This window comes from Centruroides sculpturatus, unplaced genomic scaffold (assembly GCF_000671375.1).
Source record: "Centruroides sculpturatus isolate CEXI.00-Female unplaced genomic scaffold, Cexi_2.0 scaffold236, whole genome shotgun sequence".
Classification (NCBI taxonomy): Eukaryota; Metazoa; Arthropoda; class Arachnida; order Scorpiones; family Buthidae; genus Centruroides; species Centruroides sculpturatus.
This window is the reverse complement of record NW_019384403.1, coordinates 117,784-142,059: the sequence shown is the minus strand read 5'-3', so window position 1 is coordinate 142,059 and position 24,276 is coordinate 117,784. Positions and strand designations below refer to the sequence as shown.

The 24,276-nt window shown below is 30.4% G+C and overlaps 1 protein-coding gene across 1 annotated transcript in view; it reads right to left on the bottom strand.

Annotated features, from left to right (window-relative positions):
- Nucleotides 1-24,276, bottom strand: part of LOC111618718 (endothelin-converting enzyme 1-like) — a 50,601-nt gene that overhangs the window by 18,079 nt on the left and 8,246 nt on the right. Inside the window, exons 2-11 of the mRNA XM_023360288.1 lie at nt 22,039-22,151; nt 17,501-17,554; nt 17,266-17,418; nt 17,103-17,186; nt 16,856-17,034; nt 13,062-13,250; nt 10,019-10,096; nt 9,802-9,941; nt 6,580-6,817; nt 2,127-2,225 (exon numbers count right to left, since the gene is read on the bottom strand). Coding sequence (XP_023216056.1) covers nt 2,127-2,225; nt 6,580-6,817; nt 9,802-9,941; nt 10,019-10,096; nt 13,062-13,250; nt 16,856-17,034; nt 17,103-17,186; nt 17,266-17,418; nt 17,501-17,554; nt 22,039-22,151 — 1,327 coding nt within the window. The remainder of the gene's footprint in view (nt 1-2,126; nt 2,226-6,579; nt 6,818-9,801; nt 9,942-10,018; nt 10,097-13,061; nt 13,251-16,855; nt 17,035-17,102; nt 17,187-17,265; nt 17,419-17,500; nt 17,555-22,038; nt 22,152-24,276) is intronic.

The window sequence follows — 24,276 nt, the reverse complement described above, 5'->3', positions numbered from 1 at the left end:
TGTTTTGTAGTTATGCAAATTGCTTTCATGTCTTGATTTTTGATTCATTTTTAACGTCCATCTACGAAATGGACTTATGAATGCAAAATGAAAAAGTTAAAAAAAATAATAATTTTAAAAGGAAAATAAACTAATAAAATAGAAATAATATTTTCAAATTTCTAGTCAAGTATATAAAAAAAGGTATATAGCCCATCTTTATTACAATCATACACGCACACAAGAATACAGTAATTAACTGTAATTATGAAAAATCATTAAACAATCCACAATAAAAATATACGCAAAACACAGATAACCAGGATCTGAATAAAGAAAATATATGAAAATTATCGGTTAAGATACCTTTAAGCTTCTTTTCAAACCCATCACGAAAAGATAGTCAAGTGGAGGGAATTTCAATCAGTTTGTATCTAAAAAGTTGATAGCTCGTGCATTACCTGCTCTATGCTGGTCTGTAGCAGAAAACACTTTTAATACTTGCGTAAACTTAGAACATAATAAAAGAATCATAAAACAGGTAGAACAAACTTTTTATGTTTAGTAAACTTTTAGAAAGAAAAACTGTAAGGAAAGTATATTATTATTTATTATGAGGTAAGCTATAAACTTTTTGCAAACAATAATAATTGTCACAATGCATGAAAGTATAGATTTTACTGATTAGTTACAGGTAAGTCGAAGATTAATACCATAACCACAACCAAAATAATGATAACTCATTTCTAACATGGCATTTTAGGGTAAGTTCGATCATCACTGGTCGGAATTGCAGAGAAGGATGTCGCACCCGAAGAACTTTTTGATGACGAAGGATATGGTAATATAGAACCTACAATTCGCAATACATATGACATTTGTATGCAATGCGGAGAGGAGCATGGCAATGATACAAGAGTAATGCGTTCAAATTAATTCTATATAGAATGCCCGAGCTTCGACTAGATAATCTGACTTCTGTCGGCAATGATAAACATTAGAGGTAAAACGCCCCGAACTGCCACTGAATAAAAGCTAGGCTGGAACAACACGGCGTAATTATAGGATATATTTAGGTAGTGTTGGTTGTTACGGTGATGCGACGTTATCATAACAAATTAATTATGTATACAGTATATATAAAATCAGATACCATGGGCGTCCGCAGAGAGGGGGCAGACGAAACTTTTGCCCTTCCTTGGGATCGAGTAAAAAATTCCACAAATTATAACCGTAAATCTGATTGAGATGTGCAACCTTACACTCTCGCCTATTAGACGTTTTGTCTGCCTTTTTGTATTGATACAATGCCGGTACTGTATTCTACAATCTATTTGTAAAAGAAACCCCCAAAAATTTAACTATTAATAAAATTTTATTTACGTAATTATTTGCTTTGAAATTTTGTCACCCTGGAAAATTTTCTGCGGACGCCCATGCCAGATAATGTAGACTATATAAATTTAAATATAAATATATCTAGAGACAATTACTAGAAAAAAGAAGTTGAGTACTTATTCTAGTGTTTCTGCATAATCTTCATATTGGACTTAAATCTCATTTTTATTTTCCTTTTGTTAAAAAGTTAATTTGTAAATTCGGGAGATCGATTAAAATGTATTTAAGAAGGTATATTTATATATAATTTTAAAAAAACTTTTAAAAAGAATAGTCACTTTAAAATAATGAATATAATAAAAATTACTTTGATCTTTTCAACAGTTTTTTTTATAACGTTATAAGTAAAATTTATAAGTCCAATTATCCAATCTTCTACTTGTAGGCTAAATAAGCTATCTTCTATCATTTTCCAATTAATAGAATGGTACATACTTTTTATACCTTTGCTCATTAATTTATGATTTTGTGTCTTTTTAAATTTGCTTAATTTATTTACTACTTAATTTGCATTATTTATACTACAGATAAAACTAGAATAAATATTTAATTTACATTTTAAAAAATGATGTAAATTTTACAGTTGTATACCTGAAATCCAGTAATGGTCTATAAATATATTTTAATCGATCTCCCGAATTTACAATTTAACTTTGAATCTAGTGAACAAAAGGAAAATATAAATAAAGTCCAACATTTTTTGAAGAATCATATATTTTGAAATTTATAATTTAAATTTAAAAATATACTTTGAATCTAGTGAAGTTCCTACTATCATCATCCAACCACTTTTCTTTGGCGAAAGTTTCATCAGCGATATTCATTATCTCTATCGTATAATTTGCTATCTAAAACGAATAAAAAAGAAACTTGTGTTACATTTCTGTAAAATATCAGGTTTATTGATAGTGGTATACTACTCCATTATATAAACTAAAGTATATCAGTTTAATTTTGTTCGCACTCTTAACACTTTTAATGAAGAACAAATTAATCTTTACAATATACTTTAATGTTAAATAAACTACATAAAATAAAATAATTACAAAATAATTAAAATAGTGTATTTATTTAGATATAAGAAATTGCTGGATTTAAAAGATTTTATGTTTCTTAAATTAATAAATATGCTGTTAATAAAATAATTCATTTATTACAAATAAGCTATCTAATTAAATCAGGTCTATTTTTATTCAGAATAGAACTAACACGATAAAAACTATATAATATTTAAGATTGTCATATTACATGTCTTCAATTAGAGATCTGTCTCGAAATTTCTTAAAAAAATTCTTCACAATCTCAATATCTGAAGACCAAAATTAAAACTGATGCTTATGCTTATTGAGCGGAGCTCTCTTTAGCGACGTCTTTGACGTTTGCGTGACGATCGACTCCTTCGAAACCGCTTAACCGATTTAAATTAACTTTCTTCATACAAATAGAAGACATCTCGGTTTAGGTCGTGACGCAAACAGCAGTTTAAAATTCGACCTATGACCGGAAATATACAAGGTCAAAGTTCGCAAATCTATCGGAGCGCTTGTCAAAGTTCAATTGATCTTTTCTATCACATTGTAATATATTAATTTCTCTCGATTTTTTTCATTTATAATAGACAAATTACCCAAAATTTTGCTGATTTATATTACGTAATACAATATATTTAACACATTCCTAGAAATATTTTAAATTAAAATTTAGGCTAAAGCGAATTTATAGGCTACCCCAGAGTACCCTTAATTTCGAGTAATAAATTTTAGCACCAAAATAACGTTCCATTAAATTAAATTTTTAAACTAAGATTTTTAATTTTTTTAATAACTCTCGCTTATTTCAGTTAAAACTTTTCATAGCCATAAGCCCGAGTATTTAAGGCAATCGTTTGGCTATACAGTATACATATAGGGGAGACCGGGGCAAGATCGGCATGTTAAGCTTTACTTAAATTTTGTGTAATAAATACTGCTGTAAACTGAAAAAAAAGCTTTGCATATTGTCTATTGGAATGTTACCTTACTATAGAACTGGTTAAAATCAGTTTGGAAATAAAAATAATTAAAATAATTACAACTTTACAAGAAAAGAGAAATTGACGAAGTTGCCCCGGGTATAGGGGCAAGATCGGCAACTTCTCTCTTTTTGTAAAGTTGTAATTATTTTAATTATTTTTATTAAAGTTGCCCCTGGTATAGGGGCAACAGTAATGGGGCAAGATAGGCACGTATATAAAATTATGTTATTAACAATGTATAAGTTGGAATTCACTATTAAAACAAAGAAATACAAATCCAACACCCATTTAATATTATTACAACGAAATGCAAGTTCAAAGACATATATACATGAATAACAAATGCAAACATGTTTTCATTTATCATCTGTTTGATTTTTATCCTTTGCTTCTAATGTGGCTTTATGTTGCCGATCTTACCCCGCTAGTCATGATTTCGAAACATTAAGTACAACCCTGAGAACAGAATGCCAAGCCACGATCTGGCCACGTGAATAAGTTGAAGTTACATCCTTCTAACAGGAAAAGTAACTTTCGTTATTATGGAATTATAACAAAACCTGCCAATTCAATATAAATGGAAAAAAAATATTATATGGAATTGAACGAAAATGAAAATTTGCTTGATAATTCAACTACGCTTGTTGGAGAACAATAAAAACACTACACTCAACAAGCCACCAATAAAACTCAACTGCCTAACCTATAACCAAAGTCTCCTTTTAATTTGTTTTTAAAAAAAAGCGCTTGACAAACTTGCCCCGCATGCCGAAGTTGCCCCGGTCTCCCCTATAGATCTTTGGGTTGTTTAATATACTTACTTAAATTATCTGTTTATTTTCTAATATTTATTTATTTTGTTTTTACGTTTATAGAAATTCTCGAAAAAACCAAACAAATTTAAAATTTCTTTAGGTGTACCCTTAATAAATTTGTACTGTGTACCAGTGTATAACTACATATTCTAATGTCACAAAGACCGAGAGCGAGAATCGGCAGTGCTACAGCCGAATGCTTTCTACTTCGGACAGAGAACATAAAATATAATGTAGACCACAGAACCGGGGCTTTTTCTCATAGCTTTTCGCACTCAAATAACGTAGATTCTGGAAATCAGTCAGATAAATTTACTTAAACTTCACAAATATGTAAAATGCTAATCGCTTGCGATCAGCCTCTCTTACGTGTATTACTATAATATCAATAACATGTTACTAAAAATAACTAGGTGTGCTCATGTGGGCAGGACACTTATGTTATTTACACGACTCCAAGACTAATGAACCAATATGGATAAAATTTAAAATATTTAGTGTCCACGATGTGTACTATGAACGTAATAAATTTTGAATAAGTTCGTTGGATCGTTTCGGACTTACACAATAGACGTTTTGTCGCTTATTTCACTAGATTTACGAGAAACAATGCGAACACTGAACACTGAAGAATCTAGAAGGAATCTGCGTATGCTTAATAGCTCTTTCGAGGGCTGACTACTTCTTTTGTAGTCCTTTTGAAAGTTTTATTTAAAAATATTGAGTATTTATAAAATAACAGCTCATTTTTTAAAATTTTAACATATTATTGGTTAATCAGCCATCACGTAACACAGGGGTGGCCAACAGTTTTTGCCCCCGGGCCGAATTGGAAAGAAAACTTTTTTCACGGGCCGTACCAGAGGCTGCCCTACGAAGATTTTGAGGTGGTGCGAGATCTCATTGTGGTGTCACTCCATAGAAACTAAATTGTACAGTACATAGAGATTACAGATACATTTTTCACATTATCATGCCTTATCAACGTTCTACGCTGTACTTAAGAGATTTGTAATGATGGGTTAAGTCTAAATGCACAGTGAATTGTTGTTGACCTTTTCTTTTTTTAGGAGTCAGAATTTTTCACCGAGCTATTCGGACTTGAGTAGCTAATATTGAAAGACTAATCGTGGGTCACATAAATTCATTAGACGGGCCGTATGTTGGCTACGCCTGACGTAACATGACGTTAATCTCTTAATTAATACAATTATAATAATTTAAAAATAGAATATTTATAAAATAATGTCCAGTTTAGCTTCCCAACTGTTGTGTATACATAACAAGAGAAAGTATTGGAATGGTGTCAAATTTGACCATCCGCGTTTTAAGACCTTTTGTCTACCACTGTATATAGATATAGATTTTGTCTATTTAGATGAGACAATATTCATCTCTCTTTTTCCTTAGCTTTTTGGTCGATCTGCACGAAATTTTTCATACTTATTCTCTGGGACCTTGAGGAAAATCTACAGGCTATCAAGTGACTGTCAGATAAATAGATTTATCATGTAAATTATTAAGTTATTGATAATTGAAAGAATACTTGAAATTTCACAAATAAACTGGCGAATCAAGGTTAAAAATATAAAGCGCAGCGAAAGCATCTAAATAAAGGAATCTTTAGAAAGTTGTGACATAAGAATACTGGAAACAGATTTGACAATAAGACTCAACATGCGAACAAAATGCACATTACACAGACTATAAGTACAGGAAGTTTTAAATGAAGCAATCTCACCGCAATAATAAATCGAAAAAATAAGCATCGTCTCAGAAAAAGTTTTCGAGCTTTACTTTGTGATTTAAAGTCGTTGCGCCTACATTAATTTTGCTGAACGTTAAACATCTTTGAGCAATATTAGTAAAAAAAAGCGTGGAGCAAAAAGTAAAGCTTCTGTGACGATACTTAAATTTCCGATTTATTATCATGGTGACATTACTTCATCCAAAACTTCTTCTTCCTGTAGTTGCAGTCTATATAATGTGCATTTTGTTCACGTGTTGAGTCTTGCTGTCAAATCTGCTTCCAGTATTCTTATGTCACAACTTTCAAAAGTTTCCTTTATTTAGATGTTTTCGCTGATCGTTACTTTTTCAACCTGGTTTCCACTAGTTTTTATGGGATACTAGTATAATTCGATAATGTTATTAATGCTCGTTGTCTTATTGTAGAAGCTTTATCAACAAAAAAATTTTGAATTAATTAGCATTTAATTTAAAAATAATTTATCAAAAGTATACTTCACTTAAAAAAAGACCGTACTAAATGAAAGTTACCTATAATTGATTTTTCATCATTAAACTTTAACTACAATTTAAAATTTAAATAAATTTTACATCATAACGTTTGGACATATTTTGAAACTTTACCTTTGCTATTTTCTCATTAATATTATCATAGTCATATTTTAGCCGTAGACTTTGTAAGCCAATATCAAGTACAAGTGGCATATTTTCAATGCAAGATTCCCATTTCATCGAAGTTCTCATCGAAACATTTTTCTTGGAAGAAGATTGAAATATGTTTTCAATAATACTTGCAACTATTTTATTTTCCTCAGATAAATGACTTAGCAAAGCATTCCAAATAATTAAGTTATACATATCCCTAATTGGAAAGAATTGTATAAGTTTAAAGCAATATAAATTTATTATATAGATATTATTGAACATAAAAAAGATTAAAAAAACAATTCATTTTAATTACTTTAGAAAACTTTTTAGTTTTATAACTTTTTATTCTACAACTATTTGAAGCTGTATTATAAATAAAGATTTTTAAGATACTTAATTATTTTTTATTTAAAAATCTTATACTATTTCACTTATTAAATAAAGAAAAACTAGAAATTCAAAAGAACAACAAAGTTTTTTTCTCCTGATAATAGACTTAATTACACTTTAGGCCAATCAGTGTTTAAAATCACTAAAGTCTCCTGTTTCGATCCGACCAATATCTGATCACAGAGTTTTCCGAGTTATCTTTACGTGTATATCATCTAAATAGGGATCATTTTCTCATAGAAAGTCTTCATAGGAAGCATGAAGACTTTCTATCTCCCTGATTAGAGATTTCCTTATTCTATACTATAAATACTTCATTTTAGACTTTCTATTATAGTCAGCTAGTTGGTAACAACACTTAAGTTTTGATAAATTGTGTACAAAATAAAATATAAATTATCTGAAAGATATACGGCAATAATATTGTAATCACTATTACTTCACTTTTAAAATTTTGTAATTGAATTCTGTATTTTTCGGGGTCGAAACGCCTGTAGTAAGTTTGAATATCTTGTTCGAAAGATATTTGTTTTCTAAGGTAGTGTGCAAAACTTCAAGTTTTTCTGTAAAGAGGGTACTAAAATGTAAGCAAAAAAGGAAAGTGCAAAAATCACCAAAAGCTTTACTTTCGTCCTTTTCTACATCCGACACTTCAGACGCTCGTAGAGAAAAGGTACTGGGCCTATAAAGCTCAAATTTTAAACTAAAGCCTTTCTCGTTATCAGTGAGGTGCCGGCAAAACTTCTGGATCAATAGGCCAAAGTTCATGGAGTTCCCCATAGAGCTAATTTACTTTTATGGCTTATTTTTACGCTTATAAGAATAAAATTGTATGGAAACGAATGATTTTCATTCAAAATGTTATCCAGAATAACAAAAAACTCAAATTTAATTAAAGCTCAAAAGCGAATTAAAACTTCTTATAACGATTTTACTAACGACGTATTGAAAGTGTTCCGTCTACGATTTTCGTGTCGAAGAGGTACCCACAAGATTCTTATCTGTATTAATGTTTTTACATTTCGCTTTGAAGCGCCAAATTTACCTTTAGCAAAAAAAAATTCCTAAAAAACTTTGACCATTATTCAAATTGTCATAACTTTTTACTTTGCGCAATTTTTTACATCTCAGATGTTTTCGTTTGGCTCTTTATATCTTTATAAAATATATATCTCTAACAAAATCTATTTTATTTATATATAAAAGGTATCTTTATCATACAGGCTTACATTAGAATGAAAACATGTAGAAAGATGTTATGCGAATTCACTTTCATTTCAGAGTGACTGACATTTTAATTAAACCAATTATAAAATAAGATGTATAGTACACTAAACAGTACACTGCGGGTATCTGAGATTTAGATAAAGTACAGTAGAACCTCGAATATCCGGACTAATTGGGGATGAAGGTAGTCCGGATAAGGAAAAATCCGGATAATCGAAACAAATACTTTAATTTGTCTTTTAATGATAATACAACACGTTTTCTTTTCGATGACATATCGGTAATATTAAAAGTAAATACTGTATTTAAATCGTGATCAAATTTTCAAGAAACAAACGTTCGTATTGAATTTGGACTACTACTGACCAACGCTAACAGACTACCTATTGTTTAAAAGGCCCTCTGGTGGCGCAAGAAGACGGATTTTATAAAATAAAAAGCAGTTGAAACTGCATTTTTATGAATAAAAATTTGACAAACTATTTATCGTTTTATGACGAGTAAAATTTTTTCGTCGCGTTCGCGGCTTTTAAGTAATGCATAAACCTTCGAGGCGCGAGGCCCTTCGGACCGCGAGGCATAGGCGGTGGCCCACGTCGTCCATGCCTTACGCCGCCCTTGGTCATAGAAATGATGTAATTTGAATATAAATTATTTATAAATACGTATGTCAAGTTATATTTTTATTACTACGTAAAATATATTTAAGAGTTTACGACCACTGTGCTGGGTGAGACGTTGTTGAAACAAAAAAAGTTATGCATTCCATCACGTACATAAACAGTGTCGTAATTCGCCAAGTGCAAATCAGCAAATTCGTAAAATTTTTGTTTATTTTGCACAATCCGGATAATCGAAAATCCGGATAATGGAGGTTCTACTGTATATGAATAGATAGAATCTATTACAAAAGACCAGACTGGTGGAATAAGACAAAGCAACACATGGGAGACTGCTAGGGGAATGACTTCTAGGAAAACTTTGTATGGAAAAATGGGCCTATGTAGATGTTGGACACATTAAGAAAATCCAAAAAACAAGTAATCTCATCCAAAAAGTTGATTTTTGGATTTTTTTAAACGCACTGTACAATTAATGAGATAGTTTCAAAAAAGCAACCTTACAATTATTTTTTAAGTAACACTCAAGTTATACAATAATTTAAAACAGTCAATACTACACGAATACTGAAACTATTACTACAAGTATGAAATGGCTTTCAAAGTAATATTTGCAGTTGTTAGCAATAACCAATATTATCGAACTAGACAATACTACGAATAGTACAATCTGATAATTTATTTATAAATTGCTACTTATATTTACCGAGAATAAGAGTAAAAAGTTCTCATAGACTACTACAACACAGATGCATTATGTTTTGAAAAACTCGGCTAGAAGACTTAGGGAGTAGAAAGAAAATATATCAATAATAATGTATGATGCATGGAGAGTGATACTGGAAGCAAGATGTTTGTTTCGATATTATATTCATTGAAAAAATACTTTAAATTCCATTGTAGAAATATTTTAAAATATAGCAACTGAACAAAATAAATTATACTTAATATTAAAACGTACCTTCGATCGTTTTCTTTTATGAATGAGCAAATGTCCTTAATATAATCCATGCTCTGTACTTTCACTAGAGTAGTATCACTATAATTATCCGGACGACCTGAGTATTTATATAGATTTTTAAAGAAAGTTGTCCATCTAAACTAAATACATATATACTACAATAATTATTAAGTAATTATTAACATGTTTATTTATTTATTATTTTAATTTTAAATACCTGGTTACAATCAGAATCAGTTTCTAATTGTGAAATAGTTAGCTTTGTGAAATTATCTTTCCTTTCCTTCTGTAGTATCTGAAATATTCAGGAAAAAATCTAACATTATACAACTTGTTAAATATAAAACAACGATAAATAAACGATAATTCAAAAAAGAAACAGGACAAATTAAGCAACTTAAAAAGATAAGAGGATAAAAAACAATACATCAAGTACATAGTTTATTTCATTAAAGAATTTTTAATTTTAATAATATAATGTTTTATGCTACTATTGCACTTTGATCGACATTTATTGACTAGGATGTTAATTCGTTTTTCCTTAGTATAAAGCGCAGTTTATCTAAAATAAATTTCAGACAGATCATATAAATCGACGGCCATATAGCCGAGCGATTAAGTGGAAGTGGGCCGTTCTGGGAAATCCGGAATCGAATCCACACAGATATGTTAAAATCCCATGAAGTTTGTGTAGATGGACCGTCTGGATATGTTGGGTCTCGTCCCTCACTACCCGACGTTTCCAGTATATGGCTATCCGAATCAATAAGAGGGTTGTTAAAAAACATTGCTTTCTTAGAGCCCACAGAGAAAAAAGAGTTATGAAAAAACATAATTTATACGATGTTACACCTTTTGGAGTAATTAATTTAATCCATTCTCTTCTTTCTCTGGTAATCTGGTTCTTACTGTTAACACTTTATTCAGTCGTTTGGCCTATGTTATTCTAGTTCTTTAATTTGGATACAGTATAAATGATGACGGGTTTCAGTTTTGTTAAACACTAGTTGATGGTAATGAAAGTATCTCTATGCTGTCTATAAAAATATTCACTTGTGTAATTCAACCAAATATGTTATGGTAATATTGTAAAACGTGAGAAAGATCTGTGAAAAATCAAAACTAAAACTCTCTATTATGACACTTTTGGCGCTGAAAATAAAGTAAAAGCAAATTTCCTTTCAGTAAGTACACGTGTTGCTGTCTAATTCTGGGTATAAAATTTGTCACAATTGTTGAATGTTATTCTTATTAGTTACAATATTTGTTGAAATGAGCATTTCTTGTGAAGTTGTTTATGAAAACAAAATCAATTCAGAGGCTGCACTTCGAAAATTCTGCCATCAAAAAATTTTCACCGAAGACCACTGATTCCATAACTTCTTAAGAGAATGATTAGTAAATTCGAGGAAATCGGATGACTGAAAATTTATCCGATGAAAGGCATAAACCTATTACTTCCCAACTCGTTAAAGCTGTTATCACAGCAGTTGTTGAACACTCAGTAAACAATGTTATCCCACTAATACAAGTACAAATCTAAATTTTGCCATTGGGTGCACCCAATGGCATAATTTAGATTTGTACCGAGTTAGTTTATGCATTGGTATACGTGTAACATTAGCTACTCTGCAGTTTTCACTAACAAAGTCGCGACCTTTACTTCGGCCTTTCTTGATAAAATAGAAGTGTCCACGGAAATCCTGTAGGACGAGGCACATTTTCATCTGTTTGGAAAAGTAAAGACACACAAATATCGCCATTGAAAACTTTAACGTTTTCCAGCAGATTTCCCAGCACTCACAAAAAATTACAGTCTAATCTTGATTCAGAACAACATTTATCCTTGGACCATTCTTCTTCGAGGAAACTAGTTCTGTATGATGTGTACTGTGACAGCCCTGAGAGGCACTCAATATTTTTATCGTACTCCAAATGCAACACGGACGAAACCGTTCGTGCATGATGAACGCTGTTTATCGCAGATTACAATATTCAGAACGAAATATTAAGGACTAAATACAAAAAATAATTTTTGATGTCTTCTGATTGTCCATTCACAATCACTGGAACAAAATTAACATTATCCAAGGTGACTTTTCTTTATAGGCACTTATTCACTTATATCTATGCAAATTGTATTGCTTACAGCTGTTTCTACAAAATTCATCAATAATAGTGATTAGTCCTGCGTTTCTACCGCCTGATCACATCGTTCCCCGATCTTAATTCGAGTGATTTTTAATTGTGGAAAGACTTAAAAAGTGTGATTTATCAAGGAAATTGCAAATTTGGCAATCTTGAAATACAGTATGACACTGCATGTGAGAATCATCATAGAGAATGAATTACGATCGGCTGTTGAATACAGTGTTTATCGCCTTCAGGATCTTCAATATCGCTATTTATCGTCTCTTACACCGTTAGAATGAAAACCACATTTACAGATTCCCTACATCGTTATCCCTAAATGGTTTCTATATGCATAATGACTTATGCAGGTAATATGTTTGTTGCTTGCAAAACAATCCTGTGTCAAAAGTGCCACAGTAGTGACTTTTGGTACTAATTGTTTTAAATGAAAATATCTCTCGCATATCATAAAATATAACCATGCCAGATTTGCTTCCTTTTAGACTGCTATATATTTTTCTTGTCAGGATAGAGTAGGAGTACTTTAATTACTATAATTCAGTATAATTGCTGCGTGGAAAATAGCAGGAAATAGATTCAAATTTCAAGCAGAATCACCTAACTTGATGTTTTATCTTCTAAAGGACTCGTATCATAATTTTTATTATGATATCCAATAGCGCGTACTCAATAAGTCAGATAAATAGAGATAGGAAAGGTAAACTGTATATTGAAATAATTGATTTGTTAATGTAACAAAATGAATACGCTCAGCAGTTTCGTTTCAATATTTATTTAACTGAAGAGGAAATAGGCTAGTAGGAACTACAGACGAGGAATAATGATCTAAGTCATATAAACCATAAAGATTACTGAAAATCTACATAGGATTCCTAGTCTGGATGTCTCATGTACACCTGGATAACCTAATGTTCTTTAAAAAAAGAAACAAATCTAAGTGAAAAAATCTTAGTTGTATAAATTCAGTGTTTTATATTTTATAGATTTTCAGTAATTATCTGTTTTATTGTTGCTAATAAAGCATTTCAGTAATTAAATAAGAATTTCATTAGTTTACTTATCTATCTATCAAGTGTTAACGTTATAAAAATTATAATTATACTTACATCGCTTAAAGATATTTGTAAATCAATCATTTTTTCAATTAATTTTTCCTTATTGTTTTCTTTCAACTTAAGTACAGAAAATATGATCTGAGACAAAAGCATATACCAATTCTTAACTTTAAGCAAATCTTCTTCATTTGATGTATTCAATGATTTAAAATTGCCAACGATAGTATAACCTTTATTGATCTGAAAAATTATTTATCATTTTATTATAGCTTTTGTGATACTCTACCAATCTGAAATAAGAGATTAAAAATTAATTAAAATAATTTATTGAACGCTTCGTTTATCAACTGTAGTTGAGCAATCTAATAATAAATATTTCATAATTATAAAATTTAATGACAGTTAACTCTGTTATAGAGGTTTTGCAATTTGCATTAATTAAAACGACATAGACATCTGTAGTTGAAGACATGTTAATTAATAATTTTAACTATTAAGAAATAATGATTAGCCAAAAAAAAAAATAGTGAAGTTAACGTTTCAGAATAAAGTGGTGTGGAAAATAAAGATGTGAGCATTGAAATGAAGGAATATGTATTTGATATCTTCGATAAATGTTTGAATATCGTAAATTTCCGATAGAAACCGGTCTTCTATAGGCGGGGAGTCGCCTCTAAAAGCCGGCTATTCAGTTAAAACTGGTAATATATATATTTATATATATATATACAGTAGAGCGTCAATTATCCGAAAGTCAATCATCCGAAAGAATTCCTGTCGGAAAATTTAAATTTTCTCCAATGCTGTGGCGCTGCAATCTTTGGCTATGTGTTGGGCTACTCAAATATTTTACGTTTTTGATACTAAATTAACTTCTGAAGTATTATTTTTTATTGTTTTTATATTTATCAATATATTTATTTTGTTCGTATAAAACAAAAAAATAATTTTTAACGATACAATAGTCTTCGTTAGGCTTAACATCACGAAAATTCAACGCGAAGCGACACGCGATGGAGAAAAATGCCAAGATGGGATAAATTAATATATTTTTCCTTACACAATCGGTTATCCGAAACATCGATCTTCCGAACAACTCCAGTCCCCAATTGATTCGGATAATCGACGCTCTACTTTATATAATATATTAAGTAAAGAAGAAAAATTCTTGTGAACAACCCATTTTTACTTTCTCGGCTGTTATAGCGTATATACGTAACAGAGCAAAAGTATGGTGATAGGTCAAAAAAATGTTTTCCAAGATTTTTTACATTTTTGGGCTTAGGACATCTTAAAACGTCAAGAAATGCAAAAGATTTCAGGTTTTTTCCTGTGTGTGTATAGATGTTTGATGTTAGTGTGTGTGCGGGACATACACTAACATCAAACAGGGGGGGACACGATTTCGTTTACCCTGTTTGAAGCTTAATAAACCCTATGCTTTTTGTCGGAAATTTTTGAAATTTTGTAGAGTGGTTTGTTTATCAGGCGGATTGATGCTATTAAATTGTGGTGATTAAATGCCAAGGGGGTGGGAGGTAAAGAAGTGTGTATCTTTAGTAGGATAGGATTTAATAACGATTTTACTGATTATTACAATGTTTTATAAAATCTATCTCTAATCTCTAAATTAAGCCTTTTCCATTTTATAATAGTTAAAAATATAACAAGTTTTGTAAATAAATTATGATAACAGATGGTGCCACAAGATATTGTTGGGAAAGCTTAAGCGACTCGTTTCTGGATTTTTTTAAATCTTTGTGAGACAATGGGTGGGAAAAACCATGGAAGTGTTAGTAGAAAGAAGATTCAACCGTATTTTCCACAATTTTTATCAGTAATTTCGACGGAAAATTTCTCTTATATACATCAGGGAGGTAATTATATTCTGTCCAATAGACACCCGAGCGTCTATTGAAGGGTTTACGGTGTATAGATTAAGTCAAATAACTGGTTAATTTGAAGAATTAAATATAATGAAATATAAAATATGTTGATATAACATCGAATGCACTAAGAAATATTTTGCGAAAAATAATTTTTCACTATCAATGAAAAGAAAATTCATTTTCTGAATTTATTTTGTTAATTGAATGTTACCAATAAAATTGAAAAAAGTTTAAATTAGTTGTACTTTAAACAATTTGCAACAAAACATTATTAGATAAATATATTCAATTATATTAAAACAAAGTTTTTCTTTTATATTTTTGATATTTCCGCTCTGAACTAAGGACCGCTCCATTATGAGCGTAGCCCATAATGGGTGGCAGGGGCGAAGTCCGACATATCTTGGACTGAGCACTCTCCAGAAATTCCTGGAGATTTTGGGATTTTTTTTGTTTTGAAAAAGTCTCTAATGTCCACAGAGTAGACACTAGGGGGTCTTTTCTCCCTGCATGCTATAGACTCGACCCGCAATTGGAACGAGCGGAAAGTGAGGAAGAGTGAGTGGATGGCTGTCCTAATATATCAGGACAGACCCATGAAAAATTCCAGAAATTTTTGCTCTCCTGGATTCAATTTCAAATTGCTCAAAGCGTAACCGAGAACCGGGTAACCCAGGGCAAAAATGCTCAAAGCGTCAACCGGATAACCCAGAGTTATCACTCTGGGTTACCCGGTTGACGCTTTGAGCATTATTGCAATCGGTCTCAGTGTAAATAAAAAAATAACTTAAATATTAAAAGTGACGGTCGAACGGATGGTTTAAATTAGGAAAAGATTAACTCTTTTTTTAGCAATTAATGTAAACTGTTCAACGTTAGAGATAGCTTTACAAGTTACTACAAGTTAACATTTAACATTTGTGATAAAACTGTTCTTCAAAGATATATCGTTGTGATGTGATAATGTAATAAGTTTTTTTATTTCTTGACTTATTTTAGAATAGCTTTCTTTACAGATAATTTAATTTTAAAATACTATTGTCCAATTTAGAGGTACTCATCAGCGATCAAATAGATAAAATCAGTGAACACTGGCTGATTGCGGGGCCCGAGTTTGCCTGTTAAGTAAGACAGGACAAAATAAGGTTAGACAATCCATAATATGTCATAAAATATACAAGATATGTCGATGATTTACTACATATTCTATTCCGGGGAAAAAATGCTATTTTCGAGCAAATCTGATATAAAAATGTTTTCATTCGAAGTATGCTAAGATCTCAATTAATTGATTTGCATTAATTTTTATCAATCTTAATAGCTAAACTAGGTATTTTTAATGTATAACAACTTAGGAATCTTACTTCATGCATAGTAAACTAAAATATTTTATTTTTTATCATATAATTTATATTTATTGTAACTAAATATATCAGCAATCATAACTTACTTTATATTATGTAATTAAAAATTTGGAGGAATTGCGCCTGTATTGTATCAGTTAAATCTATCAGCAATAGTGTAAAAGCTTAAAATTCTTATTTCTTTGTGATTATTTTGTTTTACGAGAGTGAAACTACGTTTTAAAAGTATTGCTAATATTAGTTGATTAATTATTAAAAATAAGATTTAATTTAGGCAATTGAATTAATTGTCTTAAATTAATTTGATTTATTGAGTGAAAGCAACGGGAGACGAAGACGATTTGTCAATGTGGTTCCTCTTTGAAGGACTTTCTGTAAGAAACTGGGTTAAATAAAGACTTATTTAGGTGTGAAAGACACATTTGGAAAACCTAGAAAACTCCACGCTTTAGATCGTTTAATAACCTCAGTTTAATGTCTGTTAATTTTGATATAATTCTTCATAATTTTACAAAAATGTCATATATAAATTTAACATAAATTATAATAATACTAAACAAGATATAATAAAATATTAAAAATATAACATTACCTTAATAAATTTTAAAAAATGACCTTTATATATAGAGTAGATAGAAAAAAACGACCAACGGTAGATACTGGTTTTTGCCATTAATTCTTCCAATGTAAACAGTTCTTGATTAACAAGATTCCACTCTTTGAGTTTCAACTCTTTTAGAAAATATTCAAATGATTCTTGTATAGAAGAATCTTTAAAAAAAATCATTGTTTACGTATTTGTTTTATATTGATTAACCGTTAATTAATTAATTACTTACTTCTGTTCAAGCAAGACTGATAATACATTTTCAACTTTTTAACAAATTCGGGTTCATTCTTTTTTTCTGGTTTTTCTAATACCTCTTGATAAATCAACAACTAATAAATATTTACAATTTCAACAAATATTTACAAAGTATTCATCTAAAATTACAGAATTACCTTTAGCCAAAGAATTCATATATCCATCTAAATGATAATAATGGTTTGAAGTAGCCATTCGTTTTCTGTATTTCATAAAATTTCCACATGCAAAATTATAGAAATTTTCACAGGGATCAATAGTAAAATCCAACAGTTGCAATATTCTACCCGCTAAAATTTATAAAATTAATTGTAATAAATTATTTTGTTAAAAATATGTAATTATTAATTTTTTCATTATTATAATCCAAACCTTCTTCTTTGCAAACTGGTGTTAGACAAACTGATTCTCTACGATCATATTTCACTATTGAACATATTTGAAAATATTAATTAAATTTATTAAAAGTTTCTTATGATTCATTTTAATAAATACGTTTAAGTAATTTTAAGAAAAAAAGACATATGCACTGAATGGTGCATTTATAATATCAATTGCAAATATCTAGTGAAATATACATAAAAATTAATAAACAATTTAAGACTGTACAATAACGAGTCTCTCGATGTCCTTTCTCACACCTCAGGAAAACAACATATAATATAGGCCTAAAAAATATAATATACATTCGATAAAATTGCCAGGATAATAAATTGAGATATGAGAAAGGACATCGAAGTTTGATTTGTTTCAAGTTATGGCAACACAACAGTTGGGCGGTCTGCCTAGGGCAGGGGTCGGCAACCTGCGGCTCGCGAGCCACATGTGGCTCTTTGGATGTGAAGCTGCGGCTCTTTAGTTCCATACGCAAATATTTTTTATTTTATTTAAAAAAAAACATTTAAAAATCGTTCTGAATCGATTAACGAGGATTAGGCACTGATCTCTCAGCCACTTGTACTCGCTTTTCACCACACCACTCTCCTGTGACACGCGTCGTCACTGTCGTCAGTCCGTCGGAATCTCTGGAACGACGCCGTCGTCGAATGTATCTATTATCTAATTTGTTGTGAAAAACACTACTTATATATGAATAACTAGATATTCTTTCTTATGAATAAATAGATTATTTTTTTTATCAAAAAACTTTATTTACGCGATACTATTTATTGTTGGCTAGAAAAAAATTTTGTGGCTCTTTAAAAACTTTGAAATTTTGTAAATTGTAATTTTGGCTCTTCCGACTGAAAAGGTTGCCGACCCCTGGCCTAGGGGGATGCCTTCCGGGAATCTTTTTAAGGAAAACTGGTCCCTATTTAGGCGTTATGGATGTGGAGAAAACCCAAAAAACTCTGGGCCAGCCCATCCGTGCGAACTCCCAGTGTTCAGGGAACAAAGACCGCTTGGCCACTGGTGGGCCTAAAGGACATCGAAAGACTAGTTATTGAATAGACTTAAATTGTTTATTAACTTTACAATAATTATCCTGGCCATTGTATCAATGGTATATACATTAAATTGAAAATGTCTCTCATGAAGGTTATTTTAGAAGAGCTATTGAACCAAATAGAAATTAAGTCATTCCTTTTCCCCCTGTGGGTTGGCGGGAGTAGCATTCGATTTTCAAATGAAATCACATATTCAATCATTTGTGAAAACATTAATATTTATTATTCATTTTCTAGTCAATGGTACTGCATTTGACAGAAAGAAAATGAAAAATGTCTTTTTTTTTTTTTTTAAATTCTCTTTTAATCTTTTTCAATAAACTTTTTTATTTCTAAATATAGGCCCTATATGTCTATTTAATCCGAAATTAAGTTCGGTAGACTATCATTACAGCTTTCAGGTTAGACACTTTTTTTTATTGTATAACCTGAAAACTGTAATGATAGTCTACCGAACTTAATTTCGGATTAAAGAGGCATACATATATAGATCGTAATAACAGCTACCAAAAGCGATATTTTTTTATTTCTGTTACCTCTTTTTACAGGAAAGTCTTATGTTTCAAATATACTTAAATAATACCTTTTTAAATTAAAATCAATCAAAAGAATCGTTTTAAATAATATAATGTTATTTTGGTACAAAGAATTAAAAAATACAAGAAAGGAAAAAAAAATTTGAGAGGATTCCTTTTCAAAATCAAGTTACCTCTCCCCCATCCACAAGATAGAATGGTGAAGGTTTTTATATTGGGTGACCATATAGGTAATCCAATATAATAAGCTTTCATATAAGATACTTTTTCAATTTAGTGTAAATTTCAAGAGATATTTGCAAATGACAAAATAAATGTATATGTTGCACACATATTTTGAAAGTTGTCATTGTAAGAAGTGTCTATTCATTTCTTGAATTGTAGTAAACATTGATTTCAAAATCTGTCTAGTTTTTTGGTCACTTCTAGAAATATTAACCTTGTTTCTGCAGATGTTGACACGGGTGTATATTTCGGTATCTGTTTAATGAAACTACGTGTTTCATGTAATGTGTAACGGGATATTATAATATGGCGAAAAAACAAAACAGCTAAATATTTCACATTTCCGTATGTAGAACCGTGAACAATTTTTAAGGAACTTCTTTCCTGTTGTATACAGTAATGTAATTTTTTATACCTCTCCTCTTTACTTACGCGTACAATATTTCACAGACTTCCATGATAACTTATTGAAGAAATTACTTTAAAAAGTTCTGCAAATATTTCTGATAGTTTATTCACACAATTAGTATGTAGGCTTATAAGAACAGCCTACATACTAATTACGTAAATAAATCGTATGCCATTAATACCATTACAAAACGTCCACGTAGACAATGCTTCCCTCTCTCCCCTTCGCATACAATGATAAACTTTTCTCAATCTGCCTCTATCCTTTCTACTGTAACATAATTATTAGACGGTCCCTGTTATAGCATTTTAAATTGTGAATTATTTGATAAAAATACTCTTTTTAAAATATATATCAATTAGAGCAAAATAATTTTATAAAATAATCATTTTTTGCATACGTAATAACAAAACAAAAATATAATTTAATAATATTTAATAATTGTTAAACACGAATAAAATAAAAAAGCGACTTAAAGTTACGATTATTTTTTTTTCTGATAAAAACGCTTTAAATAATATTTCATAACGAAGAAACGAAAACGAATGTTGTATGTTTAATCCATTTCTAAAAAATCCAGCAACGAGTTTCTTTGTCCTTTGTCATAGAGGAGTGCATTGTATTCGCTTTTACTCCGAAGAGAAGAGAGACAGGAGATAAGATCGCAAGGCGACGGAAGAGCTGGCCTTATAGAAGACGGCCGGAAGATACACGAATGGAGATAGGATGCCTTACTGGAGGACTTTTATGGGGAGCAGGCCCCTATTTAGGGGTCATCTGCAAGGAGAAAGCCCGGAAAACTTCAAGCTGCCAGCCTGTTCAATCGAGGCGCGAACCCACAACTGAACTCCCAGAGTTTAGGGTTTTGGTCACCGCCGCTATGAGCGGAGACGGAGTCCACTCGGCCACTGGTGGGCCAACGAGTTGCTTAATTTTCCCTGGCAACATTTAAAACTGTGTGTGGCGACATCTGCTATAATATTTTATCATTAAAAACTTTTATCTTTTTAATTAATATAAAATGGCATAAAGCTTAATTTTAAGGGTAGGGGTAGGTTTTATAAAAAAAAATTGTACATTCTAATAAAGAGTAAAATCATCATTAAGTCCGACCCTACTCGAGATATGACGATCCCCCATTATCTCCCACCTAGCCGACCTTTAACCACTAAAATTTAATAGAATCAATCCTTTTAATACACAAACCTCCGTGCAAAATTTCAGAAATTTTTGACAAAAAGCGCAGGAGTTATTGAACTTCAAACAGGGTAAACAAAGTGCTTCCCCACACACAAACGTCCATACATACAGGAAAAAACCCCGATTTTTTTTCGTTTTTGCATTTCTCGACGTTTCAAAGTCCTCTGAATCCAAAAATGTATAAAGATCATAGGATAAAAAATCATTTGTTGACCGATTGCCATACTTTTCCTCTGTTATATTTAACAGAGCAGGAAAAGGAAAAGCGAACGGCATAATTGTGCTTAGGTCTATTTTGTTTTATTTATAGTAATTATAGTTGTAAACATAAGAGAAAGTGTTAAATCCTCAAACTAACAATATATGTATATAAATAATATTGCATTGTATATAATATTGGCAATAATGGGACATAACTATTTTCTAACGTTGGTAATGTGTCTCGCTGTAAATTTAGTGCGATACAGGGAATCATTTACCACTCTGGGAATCCAGTATGAAATCCGGGTTTGAAAATTCCTAGGTATTATTTACCGGCGGTTTATTCATTTCTGTTGAACCCTATACCTGAGCATCCGGCTGTAATTATTGTGAGCTAGGTGAATCTAAAATAAATTAGGGAAAAAGCCTTATGTGCTCATAGAGCAAAATAAGCCAAGCATACAAAAACAAAGTCTTAAAATATGTAAAAATGGCCATTGAGGAGACACATCCAGGAATCTTCATGTTATTTGCGAAAACATTCAGCTGTTTTGTTTTACGCAATGTAATAATAATAATCTGTGATACATTATATGAAATGCTTAGTTTCATTTGACAAGTTCCGAAATATGCATGCCAGCATCTGCAGAAACAAGGTTAACATTTCTAGAAGTGACAGAAAACTAGACAGATTCTGAAACAAATGTGCTAGAGCTTCAAGAAATGACGAGGTATTTCTTACAATGGCAAATTTTAGTATGCGGCTAGAACATATATAAATATAATAGTATTTAAAATATAAATAATAAAATATATTCATTACAATAATTCAAATTTTTAAAAAATTAAGAAAAATAAAATAAAACGTAATTTCACAATAACAAAACTTACTTTTAATATGAAGAAATAGGACAATAAAAATAAGGAATAAAATGAAAATTGTAATGACAATTAGGACAAGATATTTCTCCAATGACGTCCTCCTTTTCCATATTTCACATTTTCTATCAAAAATATTTTAAATATAAATACCATTGCCATAATTTAAAAATAGTTTTTTAATTAAATGACATCTATGAATGACATAAATGTTGATTCTATTTATAAACTATACAAAATACAGATATTATAATTTCTGTGTTCAATCTCATATCAACTCCTTGAGCGAAGCTAGTACACAATAAAAATGAAACAACAAGATTTCAGAATTCAATTATCTGGATATTGAATATTTAAAGTCTTCTGTTTTAATAAATAAATAAATGCAGTTTACTTTTAGATTATAACACTTTAAAAATACAAATAGAGACCTATTTAATAATCAAGTGCTTTTTTGTTTTCATTAATTAATTAATTAAGAATCACTTAATTAATTTAAATTAATGCCACACTTGCTTCCTTCCATATGAAGGTCCGTTAATTAATGTCAATTATATTCTTTTTTGCGTGTGTTTGTATGCCAGTTTCTTTACCACGTAATCTGACGGCATTGAGAAAAAGGATAAATTAGAACCTTAACTTTGGAAATTATATTTTGTACGGTTCTTATTAGAAGTAGAGATCTTATTATAATAATCGATTTTCTAAGATTGTCAATAGTACTACTTTCTGGAGAGAGTTGAGTAACTTACGAAAATAAAGTTTATTAAAAGAAATGTCACGGAAATAAAAATTTTAGATGAAAATAACCAATACAAATTGAAACTTAACTTTATTGAAAACATGAAGAAACACAATGCTTTCATAAATTTTCTTAGTGTAAGAAAGTCCATTACTTTTTTATATGCACTTATACCGGGAAAACGATCGTTCGACATCACAAGACGTAGTGGGTGCTAATGAAAAAGAGAGAATTTCACTAGCGAGAAATCGCAGTTTCTTTGTTAGCTTTCCAATTTCATCTGAAATATGAGATATTTTGATGTCACTGCATTAACAAAGTTTGCCGATTATTGGAAGAGCATTTTTCTCCTCGAGTTTTGTAATAGTCGGCAGAAAAAATGAGAAGTTAATCATTTAATTTTATACTCTATAGCCTGTTTATGATAAGTTAATTACGTTTATATTTATTCTTTCTTCATTTGGTCTTCAATAATAACTTCATGACTATTGTTTTAGATTAATCAACTTCACAAGTTTCCCTATTAAACCAAGGTCATGCGCTCGTTGCGCTTCCTGTATATATTATTATGAATAGTCTGTGTTAATTTAATTTAATTTCAAGAAACATTAATCAAAATATTAACTTAAATTTTAAATTCAAATGATAAAATTTTATGTAAGCATATTATTACCATAGAGTTGTCATAAGTTCAAAACCAGAAATCGAAACATTGTAATCCAGGTAGCATTTGAGTAAAATATGAGAGGCACCAAGTATTAGATAGGCAGTAACAATAGTAACAAACATTTTTGATAATCTGAAACCGTGTTGTAATTCTTCTTTGTTTCTTAGATACTATGTAGTGTAATAAATTCAAACACTTGGTGTTTTATCATCCTTATTTAGTTCAGTTGATACGTGTTTAAAATACACGTTTCGGGTGTAACATGCACTCTTCAGCAAACTAAAATTATATCAAAAAATACATACAGTACGTAAAAGGTTAACCTTTTAAGTACTGTATTTTTTGATATAATTTTAGTTGGTTTGGGCATGTTACGTCCAAAACGTGTATTTAAAATGTACATACATACAATTAACATTAAAGCCTTGTATACCCTAAGAAACTTTTTAAATACCGTAATACGCTTTTTGTTTAGCCTTGGTATATAGGTGTACAGTATTTCAATTTCAATATTTATTGAAATTGAAACATTTGTAAAAAAAAAGCTGATGAGGGATTTAAGATCCGAAATGCATATGTTTTTTGGGAAAATAAACTGATTTTCTAAGGCTGATCTTGTGTCCAGTGACTGTGTAATAAGTCTAGGAATAAAGAGGCCAACATAGTGCTCACAAGTATATACCAAAGCTAGACAAGAAGCATATTATAGAACAAGGGTGGGCAACCTTTTTTATAACATGGGCCAGAATAAATTTTACGTTTTTTCCACGGGCCATAGTAGTTAATTGACACCTTGTGACCTGTAAATTTTTAGTCTGCAAATATGAAATAAATAAATAAA